Genomic DNA, 12,803 nt, shown 5'->3' with positions numbered 1-12,803 from the left:
CTCTAATGCCAAATGCAAGCAAGGAAAGGGAATGGCTGGGACCCACCACTGGGTGTGCTGCCAGTGGGAAGAGGGAGGGTATGAACACATCTAAGAACAGTGCAGGCTGCCACAGGGCTTCTCGCTATTCCAGTGTCCACCCAGGCATCCACACCTTGACTGAAACACAAGCAGAATTGGGCAGCACTGACCCTCCCCGTCCCCCACACCCCAGCTAGGCAGGGTGTGACACAGGGGCACATGCACACTCAACTCCCTGCAGTCTTCAGCTGTTTCACGTTGCTAAAGAGCAAAGCAGCATTTCTGGGAACACCCAATTCTTGAAGCTCAGATCTGGATTTTCACTGGTTATATGATCAGGGAATTTTATCCCACATGCACTGAAAATTCAAAACTGTCTACATGGCATTAAAATGTACATAACTGTTATTTGCCACTTAGGCCAATGCATCCCTAAACTAAAAGAAAGTAAAAGGAGCAAAGAACAACCAGAAAGAGTAAGATTTCCGCAAGACAAAAAGTAGAACAAAATCTACATGATACAAACTCTCACTCCGCTCCAACCACGGGAACAGACGGATGCTAGACACAAGTTGCCTGCCTCTGTTGGAGGCTACCTTCTCTCACTTAGATGTGAAATCAAGTCCAGGGATCTCCCTGGCTTTAGTCAACAGTGAGACCAATGTAAAGCACCACACATCTGCAGCTGCAGCACCATCTGGGTCAAGTTCAGCTGCAAATCACACAAGTGAGCTACGAACTGGGGCAGCCAGAGTTAACAGCCCTCCACTGCTCTTGACACAAACTAGATACGAGTCTTGCACGCAAGAGCAGCAGCTCCCTAGCACGCTATTCTGCTGCTCTGTTAACCAAAACACCACATGTATTTGTTTCAGGACACTCGAGACAAAAATGCCATCTCCCCTGCGGTGGTGACCCCATTACCGTGGTTTTCTTGTTTGCCCTGCAAGGGGTTCAACAAGTGCTCGCAGAGAAGCAGCCATCAGTGCCCGAGCGCCTCAGCTCCTGGAGCCAACTCGAAACCAAAGCCACAGCAAGAAGGGGAGCGATGTCTCTGAAGAGCTGCCTGCAGGGTTGTGCAATGGAAACCATCTTCAGGAGCATAACTAACTAGTTTGGGAAATTCTTCTGCTGTTCAGTAAAGGAAAATGTTGTCACTCACTTCTCACGTTGCTGCATTTCTCAAGAATATTCCTACGGTGAAAAGCAAGTTGTTCTGCCTTCAGGGCTCTGCCCCGCACAGGTGTCTCGCACGCTCAGCTGGAGCACAGAGCGATGGACAGCGTGTCACATCCCAGCCCAGGCTGGGACACAAGCGATGGGCACAAAGCAGGACAGGCAAGGAGACACTGACACACTGGGCTCTCAGACCTGCTTCTCCTCTCTCCTCCTCCTCCTCCAGAGTGCGAGGATACCGTGTGCTTGCTGAGACCTCCAAATGTTTATCCCTGTGAGCCCCTTCCCTATGTTCTCCACAGGGCTGGGCTGGCAGGTCAGGTCCTGTAAGGCTGAGGAGGAGTCTGACCACTAACCATTCCAGGAGATGTTCACTGCCAGCCCTGTGGACATGACCACCACCTCCCAGAAAAGAGGCAGTCCCGCTCCTGAGGTGACTGTCCTCGGGGGACGTGCCGTGCTGGTTCTCAAGCAGACCTTGGTGCCCAAGATGCAGCCCTGCAGCAGGTGATGGAGCTCCAGACAGATGGGACCTTCCATCCACTCCTGGCTGGTGTTCCTGCTCTGCTCTACAGAAAGTTTCCGAGGCTCTCCTTTAGGTGACACTGATCTCCCTTAGAGGACAGCGATCTCCCTTTGGTGACACCAAATTCTTCTACTGGCTGCTGAAGAGGTGAGGTGCCTAATTTCACATGGTTCTCGATTTTTATGTACAACAAAGCCTAATAAGCTTTCTAGATCTCCTCCTGGGCACGTAGGAGCTCACAGGTGACCTCAGTGCTGCAAAAGCCTCAGCCTAAGAGCACAGACATGAGTCATTCACATAAGCAAGTGAGGCATCACAGTCACACTGTGCTGGTGAAGTCTTTTCTAAGGTTATACCCCTCCTCTCCGGTACTGGGTAACTGATGAAAAACCTATTAACACTTTGTTTTCTCTGGGCCTGTATCACAGTGCCAATTGCTACAGAGGTCGTGCAGCATCCTATGCAGCAGCCTGCCCTGGTCGCAGGAGGAGACACAGCTCCCTGGCCAGGGTGCAGTGCAGCAGAGCAAAGGACACACAGCGTGATGGGTAGAAGAGATGACAAGGAAGTGGAGAACGTGAGTTCTTCCTTCTTTGCTGGCCAGGCAGACCTGCCGTTTCCCCCTGCTCCTCAGTCTACCACCCCTAGGACAGCTGCAGTAACACCGTCTCCATGTGTGCACCACTTATACACCTACGTAGGAAATAAGAGTAATATTGTCAAAAAATACCTCGGCCAAAACATTCATCCTTGCTTAGACTTACGAATTCAGACATTCCTTCCAAAATCCCCTCTGTTCTTTGATTTCCTGTCCCTCGCCCAGGTCAGCCAAGCAGCCCGCAGCTGCACAGAGATTATCAGCAGAGATCATGTTTCTACAGAATAGCCTTTCCTCCCCTCCTATTTCCTTTACATATTTACTCCGAAAGAATGATTCATTTAAAAACTTCTCCAGCAGCATTTTCCAGGTGGAGACGCTGACTTCCGTTCGTTCGCATGGGATTACCATCCCCTCCCAGCCAGCTTTCCTAACAGCAACTGAATTCCTTGATCTCCACAGCAGGGAGATTCACAGGAAAGCCATGGTCTGGTGGATGGGGGATACTTGCTAAGCACAGAAAGATTGGCAGGAACATTAATGAAGGCAACGAGGTCCTGTCGGGCTTGGCACAGCATGTTCTCGATGACCTTACTCCTCTTGTTAAAAAAGGTAAATGTGTGGCTGTAATAAACTTGAACTAGTACAGTGCATTGTCTAGACTGCAACTAAATGAAGCATCAATAATTTGCATTAGTAAATGGCTTCACTCATAGAGTTCAGAGTGTAACTGCTGTTAAAAGGACTCTATTGAGTGGAAAAGACAGGATTTGTAATGGGACCTCAAAGGTGACCTTCCACGGCCCACTGCTGATAATATCCAAGAAAATGTAAAATTAGTGGTGCTAAGTTCTGCATATTATAAAAATATATGTGATAAATAGGCTAGTGTGATAAATAAGGCTTCCTGAAGAACTAGAGTGATTTGACTGTTCGGTAAGCTGGGCTCTGGCTGGATGCTGACTCATTCAACCAGGCAGGAAAAGCAGCGCTCTGGGGTGAGAGACAGGCTCCTAGGAAAGGACAGGAGAGCGTGAAATCCCAGAGAAGCATCACGATTAAAGGTGTGTAGATGGAGTGATGTGCTAGGAACTGCTGCTCTTATTACATACTCCACAGGTGAGACAAACACTGGAAGTTTGCTCAATTTCAGGGTCTACATTTGTAAAAGGATGCTAAGAAATGGGGGGTTTATAGCACAGCCATAAAATACAATCCAATCTGCCTTAAGAACGTAAGCTGCTCAGTTCCTAATCTCCTCAAAGAAAAGCTTAGGAGATGACTGCATCAGAGTCAGAAAGCACCTACTGGGAAAAGAAGCTGTGGCAAGCAAAGGACTCCTTAATTCTGGAAAGAAAGTAGGAACAGAAGCTCACAGCCATTCATTAAAACAAGACTTACTCATATTAAAGAGAAAGTATTCACAGCAAAATTAATGAGGAGGACAACTTCACAGGCCCTACGGCAGATTCTCCAGCACCTGAAGAGGGATCGTTAATACAGCACTTTGGAGGTCTTCTCTGGTGTTGCTTTGGAAGGCCACCCTCCAGCACCCAGAGCTCAACGCATCCCCTCAGTGCCATCTCCACTGCTGCTTCCAGGAACTGAGTTAGACTAACAGAGCAAGCTCTGGAGATGCGGCGTCCTGCGGGGCTGTAAGGTATTGTTTCAGCCCCACTACGTAGCTCTGTCACAGAACCTTACACCAAGGGTCTGACCCCAACCCTTCCAGTATTATGGAAATATAGGAGCCTCTGCACTCCACGAATGCTGGAGTACCTGGTCCTGACCAAGGCGTCGTGCCCTGCTCCTGCCATGGCCCTGGCGCCCTGCCTGCTCCAGTGCGCAGGTCAGGCTGCACGCCAGGGAGGGGGTGGCAGGGTGGGGGGGCAGTGGAGGTGGGGGCCGGTCTCGGCTGCACGCGGACAGCACTGGGTACCTGTCGGGGGGGACTGGGGGGCTGCCCAGCAGCTCCAGCAGCCCCCAGCCTGTGCGGAGTGTGCAGCAGGCAAGCCGGGCTCTCCCACGCTTGGTAGGAAAAGGCTCAGCACAGGGGTGGAGAATCCCCCTGCAGATCCCTGTGGGTCCTCCTGAAGAATCCCCCCCGCCTCACCTGCGAGAGCCAAACAGGCTCAGGGAGGGCTCATGCCCGCCCGCGATACTTCTGGACAAACAGTCTGCTCACACAGGCTGCTGCCCCGTGTTCCCAATTTTAGATAAACTGCCTGTGCAGACAGGTGGGGAGAAGAACCGTCCTGCCGTGTCCCTGGCACGATGGGGATGGAAGCACGGAGGCAGGGACACGAGCTCCGCTCTGCAGCAGAGCTGCTCAGCGTGGGCTCTGTGCCACCTGGTGTTAAGGAGCCAAGTCTGGACAGGAGAAGTCCCACGGTGGGTGAACCTCACAGACTATTTTAGCCGGTGAATGAGTAAGCGGAGGTTATCATCTCAGACGAAACCCCTGAAGTCCGTGGGTGACAGCAGCAGCACGCGAGCAGGGAGGGCTGCACTCAGAGCTCAGGCATCTCCCCTGGCATTTACTACGCCGTGGGCGGCAGAGCCTGGATCCAGTCTGCACTGCTCGCAGGGGAATGGTGCCACACGTCTCCTTGTCTCCTCCCAAATTTGTTTTCTCAGTCATAAAAATTACGGCTGGGTGCCAAGTTTCAGAGGAAAAAAAGGAGAAAGAAAAAAGAAAAAAAAAAAAAAAGTCTAAACACACAGCAATATTCAGGAGCATCCAAGATGATTTTAGCTGCATGAATTCGAACCAGCAGCCTGCCCGTTCAGATAAATGAATGACTGAGCCCAATGAAAACCTGTGCATTGGGTCAGGAAAGTGAAGCTGAAACAGAGGCTCTTGCTGTGTCTCTGCTTGGGTAAAGGATGCAGAGAGCTCCTGCATCCCTGCAGCCTCTCCCTCCACGTGCGCAGGGAGGCCAGGAGAGCAGGGCTCAGAGCCATCCCTGTCACCTGCCTGGGGAATTTCTCCTTTTTCCATTCATGGCCTGAATCCTGCATGAGCCACCTGAGTGCAGGGACGGAGCCCCCACCCGGCCCTGAGTACCGATGGCAGCAGCAACTGCCCATATTCCCCAGGGAGAAATGACGAGCTGGAAACACACCCCGAGTGCCAGCCAGCAGCGGCACGGCTCTGGCGCTGCCCCTCATGCACACACAGGGACAAGCACAAGTGTGTCTGCTGGGACACGGGTCATGCATTAGCACCAAGGTGGCTCTGCACCCCCCAGCACCACGCACCCCCTCATCTCAACAAGGCTCCAGGCAGACCCCAGCAGGCAGCCCAGGGGACAGTGGGCGACGCGGCGCAGGGCACAGGCACAGCTTGCAGCAGGCAGCTCCCAGGCGACCTGGGAAAAGGACCTGAGGGACCAAGGATGCGTGTGACACCATCAGACTCTGCCCCTGGAGAAGTCCCAAAGGAGGAGGGCAGGACAGGACATCCATTCTCATGCTGGCTAGGTCCTCCCCGCCTAAGCCAGGCGAGCAGCCTCATCCCTCCTCTCTGACACAGAAACTGGGTTCACTTGAGCATGAAGAAGGCAAAAAGCAGTAATGCCACAAAGATCACCAGCTTCAGAGTGGCACAGAGCCTCCCCCCTTGCCCAAATCCGCAGCACCTGCTGCAGCAAGAGGCAATGCAGGGATCACCAGGGAGCAGCAGCCAGGGAGGATGAGGTGTTGGCCAGGAGCAAGCTCACCCCCACTGCTGGCTGCAGGCTGCTAAACCCGCCTAGAGCAGACCCACAATGCTGGCGCTGGCACAGGGCACAGGTCTCCGGAGGGCTCAGCAAACGAACCCAGCTGCCCTCGGGGAGCCTGCAGCAGCGCGGGGGCTCAGTCCTTCCTCTCTTTCTTTCAGAGAACTCAAGGCACCAACATGTACGCCTTTACTTCAATATAACAATCACAGGGGAATTCAAAGCCAAAAGCAAAACAACTTCTCCAGCACTGGCAGCTCCAAGGCCGATACGCTGCTTTCTGTGACAGCTCTAACAATTTTGGTTAAACCACACAGCATTTGCTTAGCAGCTGGACACGGCTCCTGCTGCCTAATCGTATTGCTCCCAGTCAAACTGGCCACCATCCAATGTTATTGTTATCAACAGCTATTTAGGGACCCAGCTCCAGTGAAGTCGGTGTTATCAGGTTCCTTCAGCGGGCAAGTGCTCATGCTACAAGAATTACTGCAAGTGCCACAGGCCATGTGGGTCTCACAGAGCAACACGCTCTCATCGTCAGGGAGCATCACCAAACAGCCCTTATCAGAAACTCCCTGATTGAACACAGCTGATGTCCTTTGCCTATTTTACACTTAAAAAAAATAAATATTATTTTCCTTCTGAAAGGAGTGTGACTGGCCTGACTCCTTCCCAGGTATATTTAGGTTTGATCACAGCATCACTACAGCCATCAGCCTCTGCTGGCTTGGAGAAAGAGCTGGCAGATGTGCCTGCATGCTGGGGACATCTCCCCATTTCCCAGGCTTCCCAGAACGTGGAAATGCCCATGTATTTGGAGAGGAGACGCTGAGTCCGAAGAGCAGAAAGGAAGAGGCCAGCCGTCTCCCACACTGCTTGCCAGCTGCTGGCTTGTCCCACAAACTGTGTACCATGCCAAGGCTTTTAAAAACACAAACCAAACTGAAACACTTTCACTCACTTAAAAATCCAACAGAGTGGAGCTGGTGATGGAGATGCAAAGAGAGCAGAGTGCATATGCACAGACAGGGAAGAAAACCAAGGGGCTATCAGAAGCACTTACCCACCCAAGTCCCAGGGGAAATGAAGCAGTCCGACTGTTTACTGACATACCAGTAACTGTCACATCATAACTAAACCAAACAGCCTGAGTAAAGCTAACCATCTACCCACGGTTCTCAGAAAAAGCAGTTTTCCTGTATAATATTCCTGTAATTATAGCCCACTGAACTTGGGAGGGGGAAAGGAGAGAGCAATTTTTCAAGAGCCCTATTTACAGCCCTGATACACACCTAAGAGGACAGGGAAGAGTCAGCAACACTCCTATCCCCACTGAGCGATGCTATCAGAAGTGCCTGGAGGCCGAGATGCAAATACCCAGCCTCGCATCACTCTAGCTCAGACTGAACTGGCTCCTGTCCCCTCCTGGGGCACCTGTGCTGCTGCCCTCAGCATCCTGTGCCCCACCAACACAACAAACTGGGCAGCTCTGGCCGATCCTCCTCCCTGCAGGGAGCTCCATGTGCTTGCCAAAAGTGCTCAGAGCAGAGAGGCCTCTGCCCTCTCTGCAGCCTCACAAAGTCTTTATTTAAACAAACTGCTCTGCTTCACCTTCTTACATAGGTCAGGAGCTTGCACACATTTCGCTGTACCAGAGCACTGGTCTCCAGTAACGGATCTCATCTGTACTATTCTGTCCAGCTTACTGAGTAACGAGCTCTGCTATGAGGACAGTGAAAAGCAAAGGTCCAGTGCCCCAAGATTCAGACTCTGTGCTGGCACAGAGCAGCATCGGGGTAGACAGGTTGTGCCGCCTGTCGGATAAAAGCCATTTGAGAGCCGTTACCTAGACGAGACGGGCTCTGTACCTTAAAAGCGAAAGATTTTCTTTTTTGAATTCCTATGCGGTAGATAAGAGTTCAGAAAACTGTATTTTCCAGCATACAGAGCCATAAGATAAGAAATGACAGTTAAATACAGCCACTGAAGTTAAAGTTACATTGACAGCAGCAGACACACAGCTCCCTGCACAAAGTACCATCGGCTCATGTGAAACCGAGAGATGCATTTTCAAAGCAACCTGCTGCACAGAAGTGTTTAAAACCCTCAGACAGCTTCAAAAGATCACCAGCACAGATTTTCTCCCTGGGAGGGGGAGGGTAGCACACAAGCAGGACAGACTCCCAGGAGCCACGGCTCAGTGTGTGCGATTTCCACGCAGCTGCTCTGCCACTGCCGCTCTCCAGAACCACATTCTCCTGGAGTTAAGTTATTGTACACTTTGGAATTAAAGTGGTTTGCAAAAATCACTGTAATTCTGCTCTGCGCTAACTCCTGCGACATAATCTTACTGTAGCAAATGGATTTCTTGCAGACCAAGAAAACCCCGCAGCCAGGCAGTGCTGCCTGCCCCCGTGTGCTGTTTGGTTTGGAGTGTGAGCGGGCGCCGCTGGAAGGCACAGCGAAGCTCCCCGCTCTGGTGCTGCAGCACTGGCGGCAGCAGAGGAACCCAGCTAAAAAAAACAGGGAATTTGGTCACTTTGCCACAGCCTGGGTATCTTTGCTGACGCTGGCAGCGGTAGCGCTCAACCCAGAGCTCGGTTTCATCCTCACACCAGCTCATCCTACTCACCGCCATGTATGGCCGGCACCCTGCATCCCGCGTTTTGGCAATGGAGTCCACAAGCTGTCCGCTAATGCCAAAGTCACAGAGTTTAATATTTCCATTTCTGTCCAGAAGAATATTGGAAGGTTTGATGTCTGCAAGGGAAAGAAATTTAAACCAGTAAGTCACGGCTAGAGGTTTCAATTTCAAGAACAGCAGCTGCAGAGAATCGACACCGGCAGCGTCGCACAATTGCCATCGCCCTGCGGCATGGGGGGCACTCCGCACTCGCCGCCCCTGAGGATCCTGACCAGGAGCAAGAGGAGATGGAGCCAGCCCCAAAGATGCCACGTGCCCAGAGGAAGACACCCGATGAGCCTGAAATCATGCTTTTATGGAAAAGCACGGACGGAAGGGGATAACAAAACAGCCACGGGAGACACACTTGTGCAAAACCTGTACTCACACTCGCGGTAGTAGGCATGCTAATTACAGTTCAACTTGAAGCAAAGGCCGCTTAAAATTCTTGCAATTATTTTTGTAGGCAAGAAGAAAAGACGCGAACTCACCTCTGTGAATGATTTTCAAGTTTTCTTTTAAGTGGTTTAGTGCTTTCACAGTCTAGGAAATAAAAACAGATTAAAAATAAGCAAATGTCACAAGATTCCTGTGATTATTAAACTTCTGGAGCTCCAAGAATGGGGGGAGGGGGTGGAATTTAATATGTTGAGGTATCAGTGCTGTAATATGCCATGCAATACAAGCATTTTTCTCCCCATCTTTCCTGCAAACAGGTGATACAAGAGAGGCCACATGCTTAAGTAAACACAAACCACTTGTTGTAACCTGGAAAGGTCACACTCTGGGAGAGAGGAGCCAAGGCATGAAGTCAAGAGATTTCTGATGTTAATTATCTTGAGTATAAACTTATTTCAAGCCCTATGCTGTACTTTTTCAGTAGGTAAAAACTGTTCCCGTTCCACTGGCTGAGAGGCAACAGCGTGGGGAGCAGCAGAGGCTGCTCTGACTTAACTGTTCACCACCAAATGGAAGAAACACTTAGGAAGCCCGATTTCACAGGACGATTTTAAAAAAAACAAACTGAAAGTTCACCATTTTAATTCATTTTGCTTCTGCTGAAAAGATCATCAAAACCTATGTCCAAAAGCCTGCCTGGAAGAAGATGGCAAGAGAGGGATGGTGTTGTGCTACCAGGCTCTCTGAAGCCGTGCTGCTCTAAGGATGAGGTCTAGCACTGAGGAGCAGCTCCCAGAGACTGGTCCCTCCTGCCAGCCCAACGCCACGTTCAGGTGTTCAGGCAATTAAAAGCTCTGGCAGGCTCTGGGGCAGCTGGAGTGCTGCCTCCTCGCTGCCCACCTGGCTCCTCCCATGCAGGTTTCTGCTCTGGCAGCAGAAGCTACCACGGTGGAATGAGACTGGATGGCCTCCTTGGACCTAAGCTTCAGCCAGAGAAACCCCGCTGGGCTTAGTCACTGAACGTTGGATTAAATCCCAGCTGGCCCTGCCAGAAGCTTCTGTACCCACCCTCAGGCAGGTGAAGCAGAAGCTCACAGCTCAAGTCGGGGTAAAAGAGCTCTGATGTGAAAGGAAGGGTGGCTGGCGGAGCACACTGAGCTGTGAGCTGCAGCACGTACCCCCCTGCACATGATGGGGCTTCCAGGGCAGTGCACAGGTAGACCTTCTGGACCTAGATGCCCTCAAGGTCTAAGATACTCAGGGCCAGTACTCTCATAGTAGAGTTATTAAATGCCATTTTCATTTGTTTTCTAGAAAAAGATAGACAGAAATGAACCCCAGACCACAGACACCAGACCCTTACTCTCAAACAGTTTGGTGGGGTTCACGTGTCCTGGCTGTAAATGCCCAATCCTTTGGTTCCTATACAAAGAGAAGAAAGGGAGACAGCTCCTCTATTTTAGGCACCTTCTTTGGGATGAGATGACCGGTGCCCAGCTGCCACTGATGCCACCAGCAGTGCACATGAAGCCATCCCTGCGGAGGGGGCCAGTGCCTACAGACAGAGCAGGAAGATGGTCCTGGGGTCTCTAATGAACTGATTACAGACACAAGGACCTTCTCTTCCATCACGCAATGCGCTGTGGAAAAGTCAGAGTACGCTCACGGAACATTAAAAGTGCGGTGCAATACAAGAGCGGCAGTTCTGCTGCACACATACTAACCAGTTTTCTCACACCTGAGTGAAAGAGATCTGAATTTTTCACATTAGCTTCAAAAACACACACAAAAAGGTTTAACAAAATACTCACAGCTAAAGTGATTTTGCCTAGAATTTCTTCTGGAATAACATCATCTAATACACTATATACATATTTGTAAAACTTATCAAACGAGGTAGACATGAGCTCCATACAGATCCAACAGTCACCCTGGAAAGAGAAGAATCTGTGTTAATGTCAAGATAAAAATGAGAAACAAAAATCCAGAGAGCATAAAGAGATCCCTTGAATACAATACAATACATTAACAGCAACAGGCATTTGAAAGGAAGGATAAACTTCATCTTGATTAATTTTAGCAATGGAAGACTCTCCCCTACAGACACCTCTCCCCTACTCCATTCACCAGCAGAGGATCTTGCTGACCGGCCTGGACCTGTATTACATTTATACACATTAACCTGTATGAATCAAAGTCCCAACAACTGTCTGGCTCTCCAGAAGGCTGCAGGCAGAATGAAACACCAGCATGCACAGGCTAAAAAAAATTCCATCAGTTTATGACTACCCTGCAGAGGACAGAAGGCATTTCACACAACATTTGGGGACATAATCTAAGCCAGAGAAAATGAAAATAAGCCCATGTATGTGGGGAGTTTCGTTGACTTGCATCATTTAAATAACACAAAAAACTGTAAAACATACCAGTATCTCTGTTAAACCAAGCTAAGCTTAATTTCCATAGGAGAATAGCGTGTCTTTTTATCAAACTCTCTCCTGAGTTCTGTCAATCAACTCCCTCACAACGGATTCACTGGGGATGAGAAATGGAACCCCACAATATAGAAGGACATCATCTTTTGCTTTAGCATGTATCTACCGTATGGGGATGGACAGCTTAGCCATGGATTGATCTTGGTTATTTCAACCTTTCTGAACATTTTAGTTCCAGTTGAGGATGACAGAAGGCTTTGTGTGAGCCATTTCTGTAGACTCTCATGCACTTCAGGCAACTCTTAATTGCTACAAATATTAACACACTAGAACTAGACCTGTCCTCACCAGAAAGGATATGCTCATACCTGTCTTCTATAGGCTCTATCACAGTGAGTGTTAAAACCACTTCAGCTGTCCAAAGCTACGTGCAGAATGGAGCTATTAGTCTGGTGGTCCCATCCTGGCTAAACACCACCTAAAACACCCGTGTGAGGAGCAGCAGCTCATGCAGGTTGTGCTGCCCTGGGCTGGCTGGCTGGTTATGACTTAGCTGCATGCTCCTGTGATGTAAGGAGCAACAGAGGAGAAACTTCAAGTAATCATCCTACAGAAGGTAGATTTTTCCCAACAAGATAAAACACAAAGCGACCAAACTCTATGTTAATAACACGGAAATAGAATTAGGAAAAAACACCTAGGGTACGGACATGCTGGAGGCATGGCAAAGCCCCGTGCTCCCATCCTGCACAGCCAAGTCACTTCTGTTTGAAGCAGCCTCCCGGTACTCATGAGGGTCAGGAGCAATTCTCAAGTTATATTTAGCTGATGGAAAAGCTTGCAGAGCCACAGGCTTTAAGGCCAAAAAGGGCCTTCCTGCCACTCGGAACGACCTCCTGTGAAACGCGAGCCAAGGAACTGCACCCCAACATGCTTCCAGTCCAATCGCTTGGTTTAGCAGGAACAGAAGTGCCCAGCAAAGGTGTTGTCAAACATGCTGGTATCAGCAGAGGCTGCGGTACCACCCAGCTTGCTCTTGGGCTGCTCACACACATGCAAGGCTGCTTTCGGCAGTACAGACAGCAAACTGCCAGAAGCATCCCACATGCCACCAGTGAGTGATACAGGTACTGCTGCTGCTGCTGCTGCAGGGACAGCGCATCCATCACTGCCTCCTGCTAAAGGAGGGATGCTGCCTCCACGAGGAGAGCCTCTTCCTTCTGACAGGAGGGGATCTGCTTTC

At 50.2% G+C, this 12,803-nt stretch overlaps 1 protein-coding gene across 2 annotated transcripts in view; it reads right to left on the bottom strand.

Annotated features, from left to right (window-relative positions):
• MAP2K4 (mitogen-activated protein kinase kinase 4) overlaps positions 1-12,803 on the bottom strand; it is a 90,241-nt gene that overhangs the window by 7,562 nt on the left and 69,876 nt on the right. For both annotated transcript variants that reach the window (XM_056329871.1, XM_056329877.1), the window contains exons 5-7: positions 10,937-11,056; positions 9,218-9,269; positions 8,676-8,803 (exon numbers count right to left, since the gene is read on the bottom strand). In XM_056329871.1, the coding sequence (XP_056185846.1) occupies positions 8,676-8,803; positions 9,218-9,269; positions 10,937-11,056 (300 nt within the window). The remainder of the gene's footprint in view (positions 1-8,675; positions 8,804-9,217; positions 9,270-10,936; positions 11,057-12,803) is intronic.

This window comes from Falco biarmicus, chromosome 1, assembly GCF_023638135.1.
Source record: "Falco biarmicus isolate bFalBia1 chromosome 1, bFalBia1.pri, whole genome shotgun sequence".
In the NCBI taxonomy this organism is placed as follows: Eukaryota; Metazoa; Chordata; class Aves; order Falconiformes; family Falconidae; genus Falco; species Falco biarmicus.
This window is presented reverse-complemented; position numbering and strand designations above follow the sequence as displayed.